Genomic DNA, 24,057 nt, shown 5'->3' with positions numbered 1-24,057 from the left:
GTGGCTAGTGGAGAATCTGTGTCTGTGTCATTTCTACTCTGATGAGAAGAAATGTCCATTTACCATTTTAGTAGAAAAATCTTACTTAAATAGTTGAATCATAGTTGAAATGCATGTTTATCCATAATAATAGAAGTTGTTTGCATAAAGCATTTGTACATAACTAAATACACTAAGCATAGAGTAATCAGCTCTTGCTGGATGGCATTGTGAGCATGAAGTTCAGCTAGAAGCTTAAATATTCAGAATATTTAAAATATGTTTGAAGTGTCCAGGTCTGTAGCCTATTGGTCAAGCAGGGTTACTGTCCACTCCAACAGAGTTCATCACACACTATGGAGACAATAATAAATAAATTAACAATGTCTCTAAATGAATAAATAGCTTCTCTAATTATAAAACTGAATATGGTAGACAGAAATGCAATGTATGGAAAACCACATCATAACTGACCTCATGTCATCTTTGATTATACTGTTTAGTACCCTCTTGCTTTCTGCCCGTTTTTCTTTGCTGTAGATACAGTACAACGTTTATAAAGTTGATTATCATCGCGTAGCAACATCAAAATCATGAGTTTGATAACCCACAATCTCTTGTTTGTGTGTGTGTGTGTGTATGTGTATGTGTGTGTGTGTATGTGTCTTATGTTTGTTTACCTCTGCATGAAGAGCAGATGACTGCAGTTGCTCCCACCATCACAAAAAGCGCAGAAAGAGCCAAGCGGATGAATAAATGCATCCTGAAAAGTTCTGTGGTGTTGGAATGTTCTACGGTGAGGACAACCAGTAAACTTCAGAAATGGTAAGAGGAATCATGCAATCTTAAAATGTTATGGACACATACTGTACTATGTTTTACCTGAGTATGATACGATGAGTGTGATTGTTCTGGTTCCACTTTCAATCTCACACATGTATTCTCCGTGGTCCTCTTCAGTCAGGTTAGACAGAAGCAGGGATGCGTTTCCTGGAGAACTGTCACTGAATGTCTGGACTCTACCACTGAAACGCTTCATTTCTTCTGGGTTCAGATCTCCAGTCAACTCACGATACTCTGTCTCGTCACTGGTGACAACGCTCCACTGAATCTCATCAGGTTTGATCTGCAGGTCAGTACAGGAGCAGGACAGGAGAACAGACTCTCCTGGGGATCTGGTGATGATCTCATCTTCAGGTTCAGATATTATACAACCCTCTCCAGCATCTTCTGCTCCTGCTCATCAGAAAACCTCAGACTGTGACACTTTATATCATAATATAATATGACATGACAATTAGGCAAAAATCTACATAGAAATTAAACTGGTTACTTTTAACGTTGAGTGTGATCCTTTTGAATCTTTCACTTCCATTGCTTTCAATCTCACACATGTAGTCTCCCTGGTCCTCTTCAGTCAGGTCAGACAGAAGCAGGGATGCATTTCCTGGAGAACTGTCACTGAATGTCTGGACTCTACCACTGTAACGCTTCATTTCTTCTGGGTTCAGATCTCCAGTCAACTTATAAAGCTTTTTCTTGTCTTCACCAGGACCACGCCACTGAATCTCATCAGGTTTAGTCTGCAGGTCAGTGCAGGAGCAGAGCAGTAGAACAGACTCTCCTGGAGATCTGGTGATGATCTCAGATTTTGGTTCAGATATTATACAACCTGCAGAAACAACATAGTACACAAACACACCTTATATTATGGAACACAAAATTAGTGATTTGATAGTGCTCATGCAACAGATATTCCTGGGCAAAATGATTTGCTATTTACACACAGGACAACAAACATACTGTGCATGCCCCAAAACAAAACAAAAAGCATAAAATGTCATGGTGAACATCTCGTCTCAGTGGAAAGTACAATATTTTAAGAACATTTCAGGATTAAAATATTTTTGATGACATTTATAGTGACAAAATTGTGTTTGATCTTTATTCTGATAATGTATACTACAATCTTTAGTTTATCTATAAATGGCGTGCCAATAAGTTGTCCAGAAGCAGGCTGTCAACTTTATGCAGACGATGCAATCATCTAGGCTTACACATCATCCAAGCCACCTCGAGAGAGTGGAGAATATGATGGCATACTTGAAAAAATATAGTCTAACCCCTTAGGGGCCTACATTACTTCATTACTCCCTATGGAAAGTAACTAGTTACAATACTGTTGCGTTACTGCGTTGAAATGTCTTCATTTTTTTTAAAATTTATTTATTGATTAATTAATGACGTGTGAAACACTAGATACACTGTAGCATAATCTAGCCTATTAGGCGTCTATTCCAGACGCTGTAGGTTGCGCTGTACCAGGCATTTGTTACAGATCATTGATCAGTACAGTGCATACCTATGACGTAGACAGTGTAATCATTATTACAGCAATTATGACCCACACGATTGATCATGTAACATACACAATACAGGCTACATGTGTATGATCTAAATATTTAAAAACACTTTCCATCACACACACACACACACACACACACAAACACACGCATATGAAATATTAGAACTCACCAACAGTGACCTGCAGAACTGTGTAAAGCAGACAGAGGCAGAGCTTCATCTTCAGAGGAGGTTTTGACACAAAAGACTCGTACAAACATCACTGATGAGGCATATTTACTTCCTCTTCACAAATGGACACACGTTCACGTCTCACATAGAAAGAGAAACATCTCTACACAAAGCAAAAAAGAAACATAAATAAACACACAAAGTCACTGTATTATACAGTACAGTAACATCCCAAGCTTCTACTGCCTGACTCTTGCCATATTACTCATTTTTCCTTGCTGTGGAGAGTTGAAATATTAGTCTTCACAACTCTGTGTGTGTGTGTGTGTGTGTGTGTGTGACAGAGAGAGAGAGAGAGATATGTGACAAGAAAACCACAAGGGTGCGCTAAGTATCTGCTCAAATGGACCGTTTTATTCTCTAGCCTGATTCTAGGGTTATAAATGGGAATTAACATCTGAGCATTTGTTTGACAGACCAAATTTGCATACCTTCTATGTTAACATTAGAGAACAATATACAATACTTATTTGCATCCTACGACTCCTTTAAGTTTAGACTATTTTAAAAACTGCACAAATAAAATAAATATTGTGGGTGTGGGCTGTGGGTGACAGACAAGTATGTGTATCCGTATGCTGTGGCTGACTGTTAGGGGGCGATTCAGGAGTTTGTGGACCTGGTCTGGATTGACTGCTAACTTACTGTGTTCGGGGCAGACATGATCACACTCAGTCAGGCGGCTCTCATTTGAGACAGAATGACTGAGTCAGGGACCTGGGCCAGGTCCAGCACAGATACACATACTTGTCTGTCCCTGACTGGCTTTGTCAGTGACGCCTCTTGGCCTAATCAACATGCAACCTGAACTGAACTGGCGGGTCTGTAGCCGATCCACTGAATAGATCTGTCCCAGACACAACTGCTGTCTGTGGCATTGTGCACTGTGTGGGAGGCTTCCCATACATGGACTAAGTCCTATATAGTCCTAGTTTAGAAGAGCCCTTAAATGAAGATCTTCTTTTTAGTCCAGGTTTGGGCTTAATCCATTCATGGGAAACCGGCTGTGTCTTTGTGGGAATGTACATTCGTTTAGTCAGATGAGACTGCATTAGCCAAACCTGTGCCAAAGTCCACTCTGCGTGAAATAGCCATTAGGATGGGACCAGGGACTGGTGACACTGACTGCATACAGTAATATATATATATATATATATATATATATATTTTTTTTTTTTTTTTTTCTCATGTTGTGTATTAAATAACAAAGGAAGACCTTTCCGAACTGTCATTTCTTTGAGTTTCTTATAGGATTGGTAATAATTGAGCTACTTTATATTCATGACTGTTTATGAGAACAACGGGTATCTGTTATACTGTTATAGTGTCACATTTAGTTTGTTCTCAGGATGCAATGTGTATCTGGTTCTCGTGATTGGCAGCTCTTGTCCACCACTGCACCATAAATGTGAGATGTGGTGGTTGGGTAACGGGCAGGAAACTTTCACACTTCTGTGTGAAAAATGTTCTCAGCTATGTGGTGCTTACCACTTTTTGTTTCCCCTCTGCAAACTTTGATGCCATTCTGTGCGTGCAAACACCCAGTCTGACTCTGTTAGCCTAGCTTAGCTCAATGCACTTGCAACCCCCGGTGCCCCATCAAGTTCTGTGTAGTCAGTGCACGGGCAGTGCAGACCTGGCGGTTTCAATTAGTTATTGTGCACACCTGTAGAGGTGTGTGGCTGGGTATTTAACAGCTTAATTCTCAATACCAATTTCCAGGTTTTGCCTGAAATTGCACAGCGCCTGCTTCAGAGGGCATTGTTCCCACCTCTTGTGGGGCTTACCATCAAATATTTGTATTACTCTATAGAAAGCTGAGATCCTGTTGTTTTCGTAGGAAACAGTCAGATTAAATGTGTGATGTACTGACACAGAGGTACAGAGGCTAGAATATTGTTTTTTCTTTCTGCCGGATTACAAGTGTGACTGGGGCCCATAGGAGCCCGAAGTCACGCAAAGGAACCCGAAGTCACGCAAAGGAACCCGACTACGCCACGCAGAGGGAGACTGGGAAATAGGCCTACCCTATTCAATTATGACACCTTAGACACAAGTTCTTAAATGGACAGAGAGAGCAGAGACCCAATTCAAGTTCATGCAAACTTTTCTTGACATTTTTGAAACAGAAATCAACTGCTGGAAGGGAAATAGTTAGTGAAATATATGTACTTTATTAGATTTGTCAATACATTTAGTTCAATAAATAAGTAGTTTCCAGTTAAGCACAGTCACAACAGTTTACAGGCAGATATAGCCTATGTGTCTTGTGTAAAAAGGGGCAAGAAATGCTATACTATACCAAAGTCCTTTTAAGCAAGTCCCTCCACTCGGCGGCCATATTGCAACGCTTTTTGGGCACTCATAGGGCATCCGATTTCACAACACATGATTGGCACGATGTCTTCAAAACACACCATATGATTGGCTCAATATATTCTCATCACACCACATGATTGGCTCAATGTATTGACATGTCGACGTTTTGCCGAGGAAGGGGTGGGACATGTGTATACAACGGCCATATTGGCGTTACAAACTAACCCCATGCATTTCTATTCATGGGTTTCATCAGGTCCCTTTCCACAGGTGTATAAAATCAAGCACCTTGATTATCAATGCAGGCTGCATGGTGCTTGATTAATACACCTGTGGAAAAGGACCTGATGAAACCCATGAATGGAGGATTTTTGGAGTGCTGTGTCTCCTCATTAGAAAGTCTGTGTGTCAGGTGGGCCACTGGAGGGAGGGAAAGCGCCCAGAAAAGACACCAATTTACCTGTGCAAAAATAGTCACACACAGGCACAGCAAAGGGTGGTGCAAACACGCAATTAAGAGTGTACACAAACACGCTACAAAGAAACACACTAAGCATGCAGGTGACCAATAAAGAGTAGCAAAGCGTACCCAACCACCACCACTATTTACCGATTTAAACAAAACTTCAATTATGTGCTCAAACTAACGCCGCTGACTTATGCCAGCAACCATTTCACTTTGATAACAAACTACATTTTCGTACAACATATTTACAGCAAAAATAACAGAATTTGGAAAATCTTTGGAGGAAGTCTTGGGAGGAAGAAAATTGCCGCTGCGTGACGGGGAGTGCTTTGCATTTCCCCTTCTCCATGAGTCACGTGGCCGTTATCACTTACTTGTCAGAGTAATAATAACTGTACATTCAAAAACATATCTTCATATTACATTACAGTTTATAAAGGAACGAAGTTTAAAAAGAAAAACACAATATATCAGAGGGATTACACGAATAATTAGTAAGAAAAAAACAAGAGTTCTACTGTAATTTCCTTTTAAATTAAATATTTCATGGCGCTATTGCGCTGCACGGCCATCAGATGACGCAATTTCACTGCTTGCTTTTACATCCAAAACAGGCCCGAAGTGAAATGCCGCCATCTAGTGGCCTGAAATATGTAATGTAGCCCATTATATGTTTTAGAAAAGAAGCGAGCGTCGAATAGTCTTTTCGTGTAATCCATCTGCTATATTGTGTTTTTCTTTTTAAACTGTGTTCCTTTATAAATTGTAGAGTATCATTAAGGTAAGTTTTGGAATGTAATTACTCTGACATTCAACATTAAACAAGGGTCACAGTCTTAGGGGCTGACACTTTGCACAAAATTTCTCCTCACTGCTTAAGCCAAATTCCGTTGTTCCTGCTCTATATATGTTGTACCAAAATGTAGTTTATTATCAAAGTGAAATGGTTGCTGGCATAAGTCAACAGCATTAGTTTAAGGGGTTCTACACACTCTCTGTTTGGGCACTATCTTTCATTTTGGGCACTGGATGCCATTGGGGCATATTATCTCTTCCACCATCTCTTTATCTCCCTCTTTATTTTCTATTACTGACACAGGCATTGCATGCATACATTTAATTTATCTTTCTTTCCCCTAGACATTTAAATACATATATTTATTATCTTTGATTACTTTAAATAAAATATTTTTGGGTTAACCTTAATTCTGTGATCTGCCTCCATTGTATGTTATGGTTAAGAGCAGCTGTAACAAAGACAAATAAGCTAATTTCCCAAGCTATGGGCTAATAAGATAAAGGCCCCAGCTCATGGCATTGGATTATAATAAGACACCAAATGTGACATGAAACGTGTGGGTTCAATTCCTGTGTGTGTTCAATTAAGTGGCACTTCACCCCAAGTTGCTCCGGGGACAATGTAGTCCCTTGTAATAGAATTGTCACTTTGGATGAAAAGTCTGCTAAATGAATAAATGCAAATGTAAAAACTATCACATGCTTGTATATGTTCCTAACACAATGAGCTGGCAAAAGCTGTTTATAAGTAAGCAGGCTGTAGTTAATGACCCACACATATATTAATATACACAACCATGTTTCTCTCTTCAATCTTTTATTCTCAGGACATGTCTCTGTATATGCACACTATATTTAATGTACTCTTGATTCCACAGTGATCATAAATAACTCATAATTTTACAGAATTTTCAATGAAATGAACAAAAAGATTGGTTAAAAACAGAAACTAATTAAGAATAGGCCTAAATGGCAAGTACAGTCAAGCCCCAAATAATTTAGTCACAATCATTCAGTCATTTTGTGCCTGTTGGGGAAGACAGACGCCACTTCTCACATTACTTCTGTTTGTCAGGCTCTGTCCAGTCGAATGCTGGAATATTCCGTCTTCTCCTCTGTGTTGATCTCTTTGGGGGGTGGTCTAGCTCTGTTTCCATGGTCGACAGTTGAGTAGGTCACATCCTATTAAAAGATCCAATAAAGTAAAAATCAACTTATGCACACAGACACACATCTCTGCGTGCAGATGGACATGCAAATTTATGATTTGAGTGGAGGTGTACAAATCTGTTTGTACATGTAGTTGTGTGTGTGTGTGTGTGTGTGTGTGTGTGTGTGTGTGTGTGTGCATGTGCTTCGGACTTGTAACCGGAGGGTTGTCGGTTCGAACCCCGACCGGTAGGCCATGGCTGAAGTGCCCTTGAGCAAGGCACCTAACCCCTCACTGCTCATCGAGCGCCGATGTTGTTTCAGGCAGCTCACTGCGCCGGGATTAGTGTGTACTTCACCTTACTGTGTGTTCACTGTGTGCAGTGTGTTTCACTAATTCACAGATTGGGATAAATGCAGAGACCAAATTTCCCTCAAGGGTTCAAAAGAGTATATACTAATACTTATACGTACTCCGTCTGCTCTGATGCTGGCATATTCCGTGGCCTCCTCAGTGTTGGCATCTCTGGGTGCTGCTCTGGCTGTGTTCCCATGGACTACTGTGGTGTAAGTAACATCCTAGAGACACAGACAGCAGAGTGAATGACTTTTGAACACATGCACATGAGTGTAGCTGATTCTCTAATTTCACCACCATTCTAACTCCAGTGCTGCTGAAATATTGTTGAGAAACCCAGAATAAATGTTTTGTTGTTATTCATGCCTGTATTTGCATTTAGAACTTACATTCAGAGCACAGGATGTGTGTGTGTGTGTGTGTGTGTGTGTGTGTGTGTGTGTGTGCGTGTGCGTGTCTGTGTCCATGTGTGTGTCTGTGTGTGATGGTAAGTTAGTAAGGGAGATGTTCACCTCGTTCCGCTGTTGTTCCTGCCCTGAGTGTTCCCCTCTGCTGTCTGAGGGTTCATTTCTTCTCTCTTAGAGGGCAGGATAATAATAATATTTGTTATCATGTGTACATTATTTGTTATGTGGATGTATTATCATGTGTATATAAGCTGTCATGCAGTACATGTGATGTGTTGTCATTTCTTTGTTAAAGGGGCTATTCCAAGGAACTGGGTTACTACAATTAACTCAAAGGTTAACTCAAAACTTAAAGGTCGACCACTTATTCTGAGTCAAATGTAGGGTAAGTGATGCTGGATGATGTCATGTTTGTTTTTGTTCATGTTTCTTTGCAGACTTATGTCCAAGATAACTTGCTCCCTGAGAAACTCTACACAGTGTTTTGTTATTGTTTGGGACACAGGCTGCCCCCACTTTGTTTGTTTTCACTTCAGGTAGCCAGGGCTGTGTACGAAAACCATTTTTTGTAGTGTTCTCAGAGAATGTAGAGCTAGCAGATTGTGAGGAGATATTCGCTGAATGTTACTAATAGTTACGTGTTAGAAATAGCTTAGCATCACTCACCCTACCTTTAATTTATCCAGGCTTATCAGTAATCTACATTCTTGGAATGCCCCCCTGGTGTGTACAGTATGTTGATGTGTTTACTTCTGTATCTCCAGTAGATGACTGCAGCTGTCCCCAGCACGCCCACCAGCAGGATGATGATAATCAACACAATGCTGAAGAGTCCGGCCCATGCTCCTACTCATGAGAAAACCCCAGACAGTGACACTTTATATTATAATATAACATGATAATTAGGCAAAAATTTACATAGAAATAAAACTGGTTACTTTTAACATTGAGTGTGATCCTTTTGAATATTTCACTTTCATTGCGTTTGATCACACACGTGTATTCTCCCTGGTCCTCTTCAGTCAGGTTAGATAGAAGCAGGGATGCATTTCCTGGAGAACAGTCACTGAATGTCTGGACTCTACCTCTGTAACGCTTCTTTACTTTTGGTTTCAGAGCTCCAGTCAACTTATAAAACTCTTTCTTGTTATCATTAGGACCTCTCCACTTAATCTCATCAGGTTTAGTCTGCAGATCAGTACAGGAGCAGAGTAGGAGAACAGACTCTCCTGGGGATCTGGTGATGGTCTCATTTTCAGGTTCAGATATTATACAATCATCTCCAGCTCCTTCTCCTGCTCATGAGAAAACCTCAGACAGTGACACTTTATATTATGACATGATGATTAGACAAAAGGCTACATATAAATGAAAATGATTACTTTTTATGATGAGTGTGATTATTCTGATTCCTCCTCTACTATTGGTTTCGATCACACACATGTATTCTCCCTGGTCCTCTTCAGTCAGGTTAGACAGAAGCAGGGATGCGTTTCCTGGAGAAGTGTCACTGAATGTCTGGACTCTAACACGGTAACGCTTCTTTACTTTTGGTTTCAGATTTCCAGTCAACTTATAAAACTCTTTCTTGTTATCAATAGGACCTCTCCACCGAATCTCATAAGGTTTAGTCTGCAGGTCAGTACAGGAGCAGAGCAGGAGAACAGACTCTCCTGGGGATCTGGTGATGGTCTCATGTTTCGGATCAGATATTGTACAACCTGCGGAAACAACATGGTACACAAACACACCTTATATTATGGAACACAAAATGAGTGATTTGATAGTGCCCATGAAACATTGTTTTTTTTTGCAGCGACGCACTCCTGAGCAAAATGATTGCCTGCAATTCACCTTAACTGACATGCACCCAGGTACTAATAGGATATAGGGGGCTATTTGCACCCAGGGCAACAAATGTAGTGTACAAATGTAGCAAGGAAGCGTAATATTTATGACCGCCGCGCAGCGAAGCGGCGGTCATATAGGTTTAGTCAGATTTTTTTTTTTTTTTTTTCTCATGCCCAAATATCCGTCAAGGATTCCTGGGACACTGAACACTTAATGTTGGTCTTAAGGGGGCATGTCAACCCATCCCATTACCACTTATTTCGGTAACACTTTATAATAACTACACACAATTCATCATTTATTAAGCCTTTGTTACTTATTAGTTAATGGTTTGTTCATCATTAGTAATTTCTTGTTCATACATAATTTATCATCAGTAAAGCATTCGTTCACACAATTATAAATGGTTTGTTCATAGTAAATAAGCCTATCCAAAAAATATGTTTGTAAGTACATGATTTATACTTAATAAGTAATGAAACAACCACTTAATGAAATCATTTTCTTATTATAAACCAGTTGCAAACTATTACAAAATGCTTTGTTCATCATTTGTTAAGCATTGTTCCTATGTTAATTCTCATAAATAAAGTATTTGTACACACAGTTATAAATGGTTTGCACATAGTAAATAAGCCTATATCTAAAATATGTTCATGAATTATTGTTAATACTTAATAAATTATGCAATAATATTTTGTTGATGAAGTAATATTTCTAGTATTTAACAGTTGTTACATACACATGCACTAATGATTAGTTAGGGTAAGGATACATATTTTATAAACCACTTCCTAATACTATAATTCATGATTAACTCAGGAGTTACAAGTGGTTAGTTAATGATATTTTGTGAGCTTACCTAAAGTGAGGACTTTCTATGCCTTGCAACACATTTTCAAATGAGTTGTAAAGATTACATTCACATTCATTCATTTAGCAGACAAGTGACATACACATTGACATAACAGTGAAAGCCGGGAATCAAACCCCCAACTTTTCAGGCTACTGCATGCTGGTCTAGCTCCTTATCCACTACACTACCTTGGCCCAGATAGAAATGCCCACAATTATGCAAGAGTTTCTGTTATCTTCTACTACACACTGCTATTAAACATCTGTAAACTATTATTAAATGCTGTATTCTTCGTTTGTAAAGCATTATTCCTACATTAATTCTCATCTGTAAATCAGGTTTACACACAGTTAAAAATGGTTTGTTCATAGTAAACACACATATTTATATTATATTTTTGAATTTACTGTTATAATACCACTGGGCAGAGGTAGTGTAGTGGATAGGGAGCAGGGTTAATATGCAGTAACCCATAAAGTTGGGGGTTCAAACCCCGGCGTCCACCAATGTGGCCTTGCCCTTTAATTTCATTGACGTGTAAGTCGCTTTGGGTGAAAGTGTCGGCTAAATGAATAAATGCAAGTGTAAACTTTATAACTCATTTGTAAATGTGTTGCGAGGCATAAAACGTCCTCACTTTAGACGAGCTCGCAAAAAAGCATTAACTAACCACTTGTAACTTCTGAGTTAATTATGAATTATAGTATTAGGAAGTGGTTTATAAAATATATATCCTCACCCTAACTAATCATTAGTGCATGTGTATGTAACAACCGTTAAATAATGAAAATATTACTTAATCAAAAACATTTTTGCATAATGTATTAAGTATTAACAATAATGTATAAACATATTTTAGATTTAGGCTTATTTACTATGAACAAACTATGTATAACTGTGTGAACAAATGCTTTACTGATGATAAATTAGAAATTACTAATGATGAACAAACCATTAACTAATAAGTAACGAAGGCTTAATAAATGATGAATTGTGTGTAGTTATTATAAAGTGTTACCCTTATTTCATGTATAGCGCCACCTAGTTAAAAATTAAAAAGCAAAAAATGAGGTGTTTTCATCACAATATCTCTGGCTGACAAGGTCAAAACTGCACAAAATTAAAAGTGTAGGATCATTATGACACCCTCCGAATGCATGCCAAGTTTTGTGTACTTTCGTTCATGGGGGGCCTTACAATAAAATAATGTATGTGTACATTTAGTGACGTACACCAACAAGGATTCCCGGGACACTGAAAGAACCGTCGTTTTTTGTTTTGATCTGTAGCCCCCCCGCTGGACTGGACCCCCCGAAAGGACGGTAGGGCAGACACAGTTCTCTGTGAATACCTTGAGAACTGTAGGGACTAGGATGACCATTTTTTTCCGTATGTTTGCCTCCAGGGGTCATGTTAACCCATTTCATGTGCACACATGTGCACAAACAGATACACACACACACACATACATTCACAGTAATCATACGTATGACACATACTCACACAGTAGACATATGTACGCTTGCATGCACAGGCACATACGCAGGCACACACACAAGCACGCACACACACACACACACACACACCCACACACATAACATAAACATGTACATGTACATGCACACATGCACACAATTCAAGAATTTCTCAGAATTATGAACAGGCAAGATGGAGGTGGGGTTGTATAAAATGAATTTTACATGTGAAATCTATGAACTAATCATGTTTTGGTACTTGTTGTCTAGCAGATACCAGTGAGAATTGAGTGTGGATAATGCAATTTAGTGAGACAGTTAGCATCATATAGGCCTTTCAGCGTGATTTATTTTTGTGGAAAAAATGTGCTGGACTGGGCGGCGGTCATATTTTGTACCGCTCTGCGGTACATCTAGTTTCATAAAGTTTTGGGATTAAAATATGTTTTGATAACATTTAGAATGAGAGTTGTGTTTTATTTTCATGATTCATGATGATCAACGAATATCTACAATCTCTGGTTTGTTATCTCTCTTATTCTCCTGTCTAAGTTTTTGGCATTCAACTTACAGACTCATAACTGAAATTCTCAAAAAATAAAAAATCTCAAAAACTGCTTCAAATGAATCAGGTATTATATACCCTCTCAGGCAGCCCAGTTAAGTACGCATTTAATGATTTTCTCTTATTTGTCATACTGTATAACATTCTGGGGTCGAGTATTCTACAATTGAATTACTGTAGATACCTGGTATCTTTATAGAACCAGACACTGGAAATAATGGACAAAAAGCGGTTCAGTGGCATCACTATCACATCTACAGCGGGGAGAATAAGTATTGAACAGGCCAACATTTTTTTCAGTAAGTATACTTCCAATGAGGCTATTCACATGAAATTATCACCAAACATTAGTATTAACTTATGTAATCCACACACATAAAAAAAATCCAAACATTAATGTCCATAAGTAGAGTTATGAGTAAAAAAAGTGGAATGGCACAGGAAAAAAGTATTGAACACACTAAGAAAATGCACTACACAAAGGCAAGAAACGAGCTGGAATCTATAAGTAGTTAGAGAGTAATTATCCCTCCAATCTGTGCAAATTAATATAAATTGGTCTTTAAATGCATATATTAAATGAATATATTAACAGTTTGGCCCCAGAGCCATGATGTCTAGCAAGTAGCACACCTCCTCATCGTTGTCCTTCCTGCAGCAGATCAAGACTCTGATGCTAAATACTATTGCATAATGCATATTGTATGTCCCTGGGAGTAAATAGCATTGCTGCAAACACCAGGGTGTTTGTATCTACCATGCTATGTACACCCAGGTGTATCCCCTCTGGGTAGCATTATTGGCTATTGACACCTGGGTGCAAATAGTGCCAATTTGTTCAAGCTGCATGAAACTGCCGACTTATTTAATCCACATTGTACATTTCACATAAATTGCACATAAGGATAAACATTGATGAAATCCAACATTTCCTAAATAAAGATGAAAGAAAGCTGAAGGCTGTACTATTTGAAAACAGTTCTGTTTTGAACATTCATAAATATGCTGCTATGTCCATATGAGTGGAGCAGCATGTGTGGATAGGTTACTTCAGATAAACCCACTCATTTTACTCATCATTAAATAACTTTTCCTCAGACTTCATGTAAAAATACAAGAGCAAAATCCTAAAGCTTTTTATGAAGAGGCTCATAACCCTCTCGATTGATCACGCACAATATAGTCTACGTGTGTATGATCCAAATCTACTGTATTAAAACATACTTTCCATCTATTAGACATAGACACACCTGCACACTCTCAGTCTGAAATATTAGAACTCACCAACAGTGATGTGCAGAGCTGCGTAAAGCACACTGAGGCAGAGCTTCATCTTCAGAGGAGGTTTTGACACAAAAGACACAATCACACAAAAATCACTGACTATATCAGACATGTTTCCTACTTCCTCTTCACACTTCTGGGTTCTCTTGGTTGTTCATTTTCACCTTGATTCCTCTGATGGCAGATAGCTTTCACTAAAATCTTCTTTACTAAAATCTTCTTAACACTTCTTTTCTCTGAGGTGATAACTGTGTAAATGAGAGATATGCTACTTTCAGTTCTCTACTTGGACTTGGTTGAAATGTAGCAACTTCCTCTACAGTGTTCATCAGTTGCATCATCATCAGCTTAAAAAACAGTTTCCTTGGTGCCTGGGTGAACCTAACCAGCAGGTCCGTTTGGAAAGCATCCCATTGACACCAGTTTCTGAACTTCCCTTATGCTTGCATATTAATTTGCCAAACTCTTTGTGAGGTTTAAATGAACGGTCACATTGGATCGGAGCAACAAATTTGCAATCTGACAGATGACATAGCATAGCAACATTGTAACGTGTGGCTGATGTGGCTGTGTGCGTTTTGTTTTGTGAGGTCTGGTTGGTCGTACTCCTGCTTTTACACTGGAATCTTCTGTGATCTCCTGAGTGTGTGTGTGTATCTCTGGCTGCAGGTCTGGCTGAGCCCCTATTGACTACAGTAGTCATTTCCTAGAGACAGAACCAAAAGGACTAATGACTTTTGAACACATACATTGAATATCTGCCCTCTACCACTGTAACACTTCTTCTCAGCTTCACCCCAGTTACCAATTACCTTGAAATACCATTTGTCGGTAAAACTCCACAGAAACTGCTCAGGCGTGATAAAGCAATTTATAGGCATGAACCTGTTGCGCCACAGGAGAAGCACTAACTTAAAAATTGGGAAGTAAAGTATCAAAAAAAAAACATCAAACCCATGTTTACGTGTTAGCAACATTAACGTTAATAAGCCTAAAGAGTTTTGACTCTCCCTGTGCGCAAATTTTGTGTAAAATATGGACACGTTATAGACTTCTCGTTCTCCTGCCCATTGCTGTGTGCGTTTCAATGCCTGTGTTTCATGAACTGAATTCTTAAAAGAATAGGCTGGACAAAAGGATACACAATTAGGCAAAACATTTTTATTTGATTTATTTGCTGACGTTCATGTTCATGTGCCTCTACAGACAATTCTAACATAAATTAATTTATTGTGTGGCCCCCCATGAACGGAATTCCACGAAACTTGACGTGCATTCAGAGGGTGTCATAATGATCCTACACTTCCAATTTCGTGCAGTTTTGACTATGTTAGGTCACAGATACCTGCGATTACAACACCTCATTTTTACTTTTTTGTGTTTAACTAGGTGACGCTATACATGAAATGAGTGGTTATGGAATGGGTTGACATGGCCCCTTAAGATCAACATACCAAAAAAAATGGTCCTCCTAAACCTTACGGTTCTCGAGATATTCACAGAAAACTGTGTGTGCCCTACCCTCCTTTCGGGGGGTGCAGTCCAGTGGGGGGGCTACAGATCAAAACGAAAAACGATGGTTCCATGCTATCCATATGGGGTTACATGCCCAACAAGTTTCGTCTACCCTGGTCTTTCAGTGTCCCGGGAATCCTTGACGGAAATTTGGACATGCGGGGGAAAAAAAAAAAAAAAAAAAAAAAATCTGACTATACCTATATGACCGCCACTTCGCTGCGCGGCAGTCATAATAACGTTAGCTGACTTCTTTTAATCATACAACTGAAGTCAATTTCTGTGAGTGCCATCAGCTGGTTCGTGGCGCAAGTGGATAGACGTCTGATTACCAAACAAACAGTTCAATTTATTCGTGGATCGATACCCACGTGGAGTTTATTTAGGTGTTTGTTTTTTGGGTGGCATTTTCATGGTCCAGTGCCTGTAGTACTACATACAATTTTGACTTTTAAACATGTCATGCATATTTGTGTGCGTCTCTAGTATATCAGAAAGTGACAAATCTGCAAGCGGCCACATCTGTCAAAGACTCGTCATCAATCATGAAACGTCATCAACGCAGCCAGTACCACATAATTTTCAGTGTCCCGCCGGCGGGACGGTTACCCCCCTCCCCCCAACATTCTAAATCAATTGTATGCACCATATTGCTATGTAGCATAGTAATGTTATACACCATTTCAAAGCTTTGACTCTACTTGGGAATCCAAAAATGACAATTTTTTTCATGTACAATCTGTATAGTGCTTTACATTCTCAGATTAATCTTATTATGTCACAATTAAATTTGATCCAAAATGCCCCCCTCCCCCCCTTCCGCTTTTGGTGCTACCCTGACTTCTGGCTGCAGTGTAGCTGCAGCACAATAAGTAGATGCAACATATTGGGTACTGAAATATTCACAAGAATCCATAGAAATTGAATCTTCATGTTGTGTTATCCAATATTAGTTGTACAGATGTATAGTCTCTTATACACACTCATTGAACTAACAAAGTAAATGCAAAAATAGAGACATTTTTGTAATCATTCCATATTTAGTGTAGTCATTCCATATCAGAACCCCTGAAGTATAATCCAAATACAAGTATGAAACCTCAAAGTGTTACCTTTCATTTGAGACCAGGATTATGCTTCTACACAAAGGGGTTCATGTGCAGTAAGCATTTGATTGTCAGTATGCATTTTGGATAACAAAAAGTCCTATGGGGAGTATCCATAGGCATTTTACAAAACGCATGGGCATACCTTGGCAAATAATAGTCTAAAGCACTCATATTTTCATTCTATATTGATCTACTTTTGCACACAACTTCACAAGACCTGGTGCTAGGGCTCAGTTGTGTTTCTAAGGGATATCAAGAGACCTAGAGGGCTGAAATGTGGTCAGTTCAGAAATGCTTGTAATCCGTCAGAAAGAAAAAACTATATTCTAGCCTCTCTAACTCTTTGTGAGTACATCACACATTTATTTTGACTGTTTCCTACGAAAACTAGAGGTTCTCAGCTTTCTATAGAGGTCCAACATTTGATGGTAGGCCCCAGAAGAGGTGGGCACAATGCTCTTGTAAATAGGCACAGTGCAATTTCAGGCAAAAACTTGAAATTCATTTTGAGAAATCATCATTTTGAGAAATCATCATTTTTGTTAAGCAGTTTTAACATGGGAGCCAGTTGCCATGTAACACCGGGATGTGCTTTACCTCACTGTGTGTTCACTGTGTGCCGAGTGTGTTTCACTAATTCACGGATTGGGATAAATGCAGACCAAATTTCCCTCACGGGATCAAAAGAGTATATATACTTATACTTAAAACATTTAAAACACACAGCAAAAGCAGATTTTGCCATCAAACAACACAACTTGTACTGTAGTCAAATCACTGTTCACTTTCAATCAATCATTACACACTGCCCAACAAATGCAAAACACCGTTCTCAAAATGAGGAGTTTCAGCCTTATTTTTTGCTATGTCTGTGCCATTTTTTTTCTTGTATCAGAAAAACTATGGAAAGACAAAATGTATTGAATCTGGAATGTATTGTATTCATTCCTCCCAAGATGTAACTACCATTGCACCTGGACAAGACACATTTTATACACTGAACTACAACTTGTCATTTTTCATTGAAATAGAGTAAACACCTGGACTTTTGTACTGTTTTCTTCACCAAATAGGCAATACAGTGCCTTAGATTCATACTTCTAAATAGCAACACAGAACAGACATGGGATCTCTTATGGATAATGAATGATTGCTGATTGAAGAATTGTGCAAAGGAGATTCACACATTGACATTATAAGTTCATAAGTTTGCAAGCAATATCTATTAGCTGTGGATAAATGTTTTCCATTTGTTACACACAGTTAATCCAATGGAGTTTGGAGTCTTTGTATGAGAACTGTGTTACATGTTTTGAAAAAGGATGTGAAACATTAGTGAAACCAATGAAAATTTGTTAAATCATTTGCAAGAGATGACTTCTGCTGTGCTAAGAAGGTAAAGCTCAAGATCAAGTGGATCCAGTTTCATTAAGTGCATCAAAGCAAACGAGAAAAACTAACTATTAGAACTCACCAAAAGCAACATGCAGAGCTGTGTAGAGCAAACAGAAGCAAAACTTCATTTTCAGAAGAGTTGTTATACTTGAAAGACACAGTCACACAAACATCACTGACTCTTCAGACCAGTATACTAAGTCTTATATTTGCCACATCCGTTTCAAGTGTGATCAGTTTGTAGTTACACTTGTGGGGCTTTAAAGTCCACATTATAGTTATTTTTTGCAAGGGGATATGTACAGCAAGCATCAAAAGCAAACAGCCCAGACACTGAAACTGGGCATTTATTGCTGTGTGAAGGTGATTCACACACAATTATGTTTCTTTCTCCTAGTCCTTTATAGGGAAAAACACTATATTTGGTAACTTCCATAGACATCCAAAATGGGGTGGGATGATTGTATTGGGAGCACTGAGGTGTCAGACGATACTGTAAAAAATGGTTCAATTTTCGCGCTCAGAGTTCAGGTAGGAGGACCCCTTAGCAGGATTTTGCTTAGGGCCACATGGAGGTCTGAACCGGCACTGATTTGAAACGAGCAAACCGAGAAGTACGTAGCCCTTGCGGGTTTTACAGCTCGAGCACAAACACACATCCAAGGTTTTAACGAGTAACTGAAGAGTCCAGTTTTGATTGCTCTTGAATTTCCCCTGGGGATCAATAAAGTATCTATCTATCTATCTATCAACACACAAAATATCTGAAAACATAACTAAACAGGGTCCAGAGGGGTTGACACACACAGGAGGAGACCAGGAAGATGCAGGAGCAGGTGTCGGGGTGAAGTAGGAGAGGAAGACCAGGAATCTTCTGGGTAGAGGAGTCCGGCTGAGGAGACGACACACTCAGGTGTCCTTTGTGCCATCCGAGATGAGAGCAGACAGACGAGAGGAGACGGGGTTTAAATCAGGAGAGAGTCTGATTGGACACAGGTGCAGGTCAATCAGGCAGGGAACTCAGGAGAGTGAGGAGTGAGTGTGGCTAGTGGAGAATCTGGTATCCATTTACCATTTTAGGTAAAGCTAACTTATCTAAATAGTTGAATCATAGTCGAAATGCATATTTATTCATCCTCAAAACAGATCTAAAGCATATGCTAAAGGAATACATTGTACTGTAGGTGGGTGATTATCACTTTGTCACGAACAAGTGCCTGAAAATAATAATATAAGTTGTTTGCATAAAGCATGTGTGTGTACATAACTAAATACAGTACATACTGTAGTAATCAGCTCTTACTGGATCACATGAGCATTAAGTACAGTTTGAAGCTTAGATATTCAGAATGTTTGTTGTGTCCAAGTCTGTAGCCTGTTGGTCAAGCTGGGTTACTGTCCACTCCAACAGAGTTCATCACATACTAGGGAGAGAATACATTAATGACTAATGTCTCAATGTAAATGATAGCGTCTCTAGTTATCAAACTATATATGAAAACAGAAATGCAACCACATCATACTGTAACTGACCTCATGTCATCTTTGTTTTCATGCTGTTTGGCCCCCTCTTGCTATTTTGCTCAAGGAACGAAAACGAAAAACGAAAACGAACGGAATTTTACGGAATTTTACGAGGAGCGGAAACGGAAACGAAAACAAAATGGTCTTCAACTGTTCCGGAACAGAAACGTTATTCTGAAATCCGGTTCATAACGTTTTTTTTTTCGTTCTCTATATAACAGCCTAATAATTTGATTTCTGCAGTTTGAAAAAAAAAACGAATAAATGGACCTTTGGTCCAAATGTGTATATTTTGTCATGCTGTTGTAATGTAACCTATCTGTCTGCCACTTCGGATCTTAGGCCAGCTCGTAGCGTAGGCTACTGAAACTGATTTGGAAATTGTTTGTAGCCTATGCGTAATAGCCTATTTTGCCTGTCCACGCCTTGTCGTTTTAAAGTCGGGATTTGAAATGTTTGCGCAATTATAGCCTATTCTATGTAGAAGAGTTAAACGGGAAATTTGAGATAGGCCTTGTCAGCAACAGACAGGTTCGTTTATTAACAGGGTTGGAATTATAGCGCAAGCCTTTGAAGATCTCCATATGGATAAAACTTAGGCTACAACCAGGTAAGGAGTTTAGCACGTATCCAGAAATATTTTTGATAAGAAATTATTTATAGGCATAGGTTAGGCCTACAGTAAGTCTGTAGGCTATGGGATGGATAGCCCATCTGAATGTTTTTGGATGCCGCCTGTGATTTATTATTTTTGGGCATAGCTACGGTATAGGCTAAATGAAGGGGAAATAATGAGTACGTCTATTCTAAGGTAAAGTCCACAAAATAGGCCCGCCAAACACTGCCGCAACTTTAAGAACAAACGATATTTTGCGTTCCGAACCGGTTCAGGACCGATATGTTGGTGGCGGAACGCATGCAAGCAGGGGCGGATTATGAACTTCCGGGCCCCTGGGCCCAGATGTATTAAGGGCCCCCCACTTATTGTCATATATGTGGGAGGGGGGGTTGGGGGTCCTCCCCCAGAAAATGTTTCATTTGTTTGATGTGATTTCCTGTATTCTGGTGCATTTTGGGGATGGCCAATACTAAATTCAATCAGATTCATAGCCTACATCCTGATTTGTTGATATTGAGGCAATAATTCCATGCAAAGGCTTGGGCTTCAGGGCCCCCTGACCCCTTGGGCCCCTGGGCCTGGGCCCGGTAGGCTCGTGCAGTAATCCATCCCTGCATGCAAGAACGAAAACGTTAAACATAGGCCTACCTGAACCGTTCGGAACGGAACGTTTGAAAAATAATTTAGTTTTCAAGCCCTGCTGTGGATACAGTACGGAGTCAGAATATTAGTTTTCACAGCGTAGTATATTAACAACATCAAAATCATGGGTTTAATACCTTGCAGCCTATTGTGAATGCGTGTGTGTGTAATGTGTGTCTCATGTTTGTTTACCTCTAAATGAAGAGCAGATGACTGCAGCTGCTCCCACCATCACAAACAGCACAGAAACAGCCAAGCAAATGAAGAAATGCATGCTAGGAAGTTTTGTGATGCTGGAACGACCTGCATGGTGAACAATTACAGAGTAACTTCAGAAGTTATTAGAAGATGAATAATCATGCAATCTTTAAATGTTATAGTTACATACAGTATATAGCTGGTTTACCTTTAACTATGAGTGTGATTGTTCTGAGTCTCATATGTTCATTGCTTTCAATCTCACACATGTATACTCCCTGGTCCTCTTCAGTCAGGCTAGATAGAAGCAGAGATGCGTTTCCTGGAGAACTGTCACTGAATGTCTGGACTCTACCACTGTAACGCTTCATTTCTTCTGGGTTCAAATCTCCAGTCAACTCATAAAATTCTTTCGTGTTATCAGCCGCCCTGAATCTCATCAGGTTTAGTCTGCAGGTCAGTGCAGGAGCAGAGCAGGAGAACAGACTCTCCTGGGGATCTGGTGATGGTCTCATAATTTGGTTCAGATATTACACAACCTGCAGAAACAACATAGTACACAAACACACCTTATATTATGGAACACAAAATGAGTGATTTGATAGTGCTCATGCAATATATATTTCTTTTCAGTGAGATATTCCTGAGCAAAATGATTGCCTGTAATTCTCCTTAACACCCCAGGGACTAATGTCATAGGAGGCTATTTACACACAGGACAACAAACATACTGTATATGCCCCAAAATAAAACAAAAATTGTTTTATACAAAATTGTGTTTTATTTCCACAATCTTCATTCTGAGAATGTATACTACAATCTTTAGTTTATCTATATGCAGATAAGTTGTCCAGATGCAGGTTGTCAACTTTATGCAGAAGATGAAATCATCTAGGCTTACAGTACACATCATCCAAGCCACCTCGAGAGAGTGGAGAATATGATGGCATACTTGAAAAAATATAGCCTAATCCTTACATTACTTTATTACTCTCTATGGAAAGTAACTTGTTACAATACTTTTGCGTTACTGCGTTGAAATGGTTTTATGGACACTGTTATTTATTTATTTATTAATGATGTTGTGTCAAACACTAGAAAGCATAATCTAGCCTATTAGGCGTCTATTCCAGACGCTGTACCAGGTTGCGCTGTACCAGGCATTTCTAGATCATTGCTTTTGTTTTAAAGAAGCACTATGTAACAATTTTAGCAAAATGACCTTAATTATGCAGGTTGAGAGTGGTTCTGATGGTTCTACAACACTTCCTGGGTCGTTTGGTGGGTGCTTCGTCTCCCCCTATCGCTTCTCCGCAGAAAAAACGAATATGCAACTTTCTGGACCCGGTCCGGGTAAATCCGGATACAATAGTTTCGAAAATGCTTTACAGCAGACACACCCCCAAACATGGGACCGGCTAGATATAAACAGCCAGTTGAAAAGCAATGGATTAATCGACAAATAAGAGACCCAAGAAGCGACTGTCGGATTAACAGAGGAAGAAGAAAAAGGAATTTGACAAAAAAAGAGACCAGACACGAGTGAACATAGGGCGAGCTTTTGAGCAATGCCGTCAAGTAAGAGACTCTGAAGACTGCAAAACGGATGCCGACTTGGCTTTGTTGCTTGAAATTGTAAGTAGCCTACCCTTGGGTGAACTTCGTCTTTGTAATGTGGTTTGATAGTCTCTTGAACAATGTGTTTGCTTGAACATTTTATTGTGAACCCTGTATGTGTTTAGCTTGGTTTCTTGATGGCTAGCTCGCTAGCTAGTGGGGGTTTAGCGTAGCAGTCTCTTGCTACCAAACATGTTTGCGTTCTGAATCCATGCAGGTTCTCGTTGTGTATTTAGATATCTAGATCGGCCTTCGAATGTCGCCTGATTTGTATTCCGAAGCTGCAGGGGGAGCTGTGTAGTGACAAATGCGAGCCCAAATCTGGCGAAAAAACCCAGAAACAGCGAAGGAATTACCAGACCTGCATAGTGCTTCTTTAATGAAACATGCTTTCAAGTTCACAAACAAGACACTTCAGTGCTGCTTTTAAAAATTGTGCAAATTGAAATTGCTTTATGGAAGTCCTACTGCCCAGCTCCCACACCTTCCCACCCACCCTCCATTTGTTTGTTTATTTGATGGGACAGCACTCCTTAGATAAACTCCGTTTTATTTGTCAATAAATAACTGGACCAATTCTCATCTGTTGATAGCCAGAGGCAACCTAGAATAAAGGGATATTACAGATACACACTATAAAAGGACATTACAGATAGACCAGTACAGTGCATACCTATGACATAGACAGTGTAATCATTATTACAGCAATTATGACCCACACGATTGATCATGTAACACACACGATACAGGCTACATGTGTATGATTTAAATATTTAAAAACATACTTTCCATCCATCACACACACACACACACATACACACACACACACACACACACACACACACACACACACACACACACTCTCAGTATGATATGAAATATTAGAACTCACCAACAGTGACTTGCAGAGCTGTGTAAAGCACACTGAGGCAGAGCTTCATCTTCAGAGGAGGTTTTGACACAAAAGACACAATCACACAAACATCACTGACTATACCAGGCATGTTTGCTACTTCCTCTTCTCAAATGGACACACTTCCACATCTCTCATAGAAAGAGAAACATCTCTACACAAAGCAAAAAGAAAATAATCATAAACACACAAAGTCACTGTATTATACAGTACAGTAACATCCCAAGCTTCTACTGCCTGACTCTTGGCATATTACTCATTTTTCCTTGCTGTGGAGAGTTAATATTCATCACAACTCTGTGTGTGATTGTGTGTGTGCGTGTGTGTGTGTGAGAGAGAGAGAGAGAGAGAGAGAGAGAGAGAGAGAGAGAGAGAGAGAGAGAGAGAGAGAGAAAGTGGCAAGTCATTATTCATGTGGATGTC

The 24,057-nt window shown here is 39.3% G+C and overlaps 2 protein-coding genes across 4 annotated transcripts in view; both read right to left on the bottom strand.

The window, feature by feature from the left end:
• The window catches only part of LOC121697138, a 45,209-nt gene extending 21,455 nt beyond the window's left edge, over positions 1–23,754 (bottom strand). Inside the window, exons 1-7 of one of the 3 annotated variants that reach the window (XM_042078467.1) lie at positions 14,103–14,353; positions 9,454–9,792; positions 9,010–9,366; positions 8,822–8,917; positions 8,177–8,241; positions 7,781–7,885; positions 6,969–7,339 (exon numbers count right to left, since the gene is read on the bottom strand). In XM_042078467.1, the coding sequence (XP_041934401.1) occupies positions 7,229–7,339; positions 7,781–7,885; positions 8,177–8,241; positions 8,822–8,917; positions 9,010–9,366; positions 9,454–9,792; positions 14,103–14,214 (1,185 nt within the window). In that variant the 5' untranslated portion in view covers positions 14,215–14,353 and the 3' untranslated portion in view covers positions 6,969–7,228. Of the gene's footprint in view, positions 1–6,968; positions 7,340–7,780; positions 7,886–8,176; positions 8,242–8,821; positions 8,918–9,009; positions 9,367–9,453; positions 9,793–14,102; positions 14,354–23,613 lie in introns of those variants that run through there. The other 2 variants (XM_042078468.1, XM_042078466.1) reach the window with 2 other exon arrangements.
• Positions 273–2,703, bottom strand: LOC121697139 (V-set and immunoglobulin domain-containing protein 1-like). The gene is made up of 5 exons (XM_042078469.1): positions 2,515–2,703; positions 862–1,194; positions 660–770; positions 454–513; positions 273–333 (listed from the first exon to the last, which is right to left on the bottom strand). The coding sequence occupies exons 1-4, from the start codon at positions 2,561–2,563 to the stop codon at positions 479–481; spliced, it is 528 nt and encodes a 175-aa protein (XP_041934403.1). The 5' UTR covers positions 2,564–2,703; the 3' UTR covers positions 273–333; positions 454–478.
• Positions 23,755–24,057: the final 303 nt, after the last annotated feature.

Source organism: Alosa sapidissima, chromosome 22 (assembly GCF_018492685.1).
Source record: "Alosa sapidissima isolate fAloSap1 chromosome 22, fAloSap1.pri, whole genome shotgun sequence".
In the NCBI taxonomy this organism is placed as follows: domain Eukaryota; kingdom Metazoa; phylum Chordata; class Actinopteri; order Clupeiformes; family Clupeidae; genus Alosa; species Alosa sapidissima.
The sequence above is the reverse complement of the archived record's forward strand: the minus strand, read 5'-3'. Positions and strand labels throughout refer to the sequence as shown.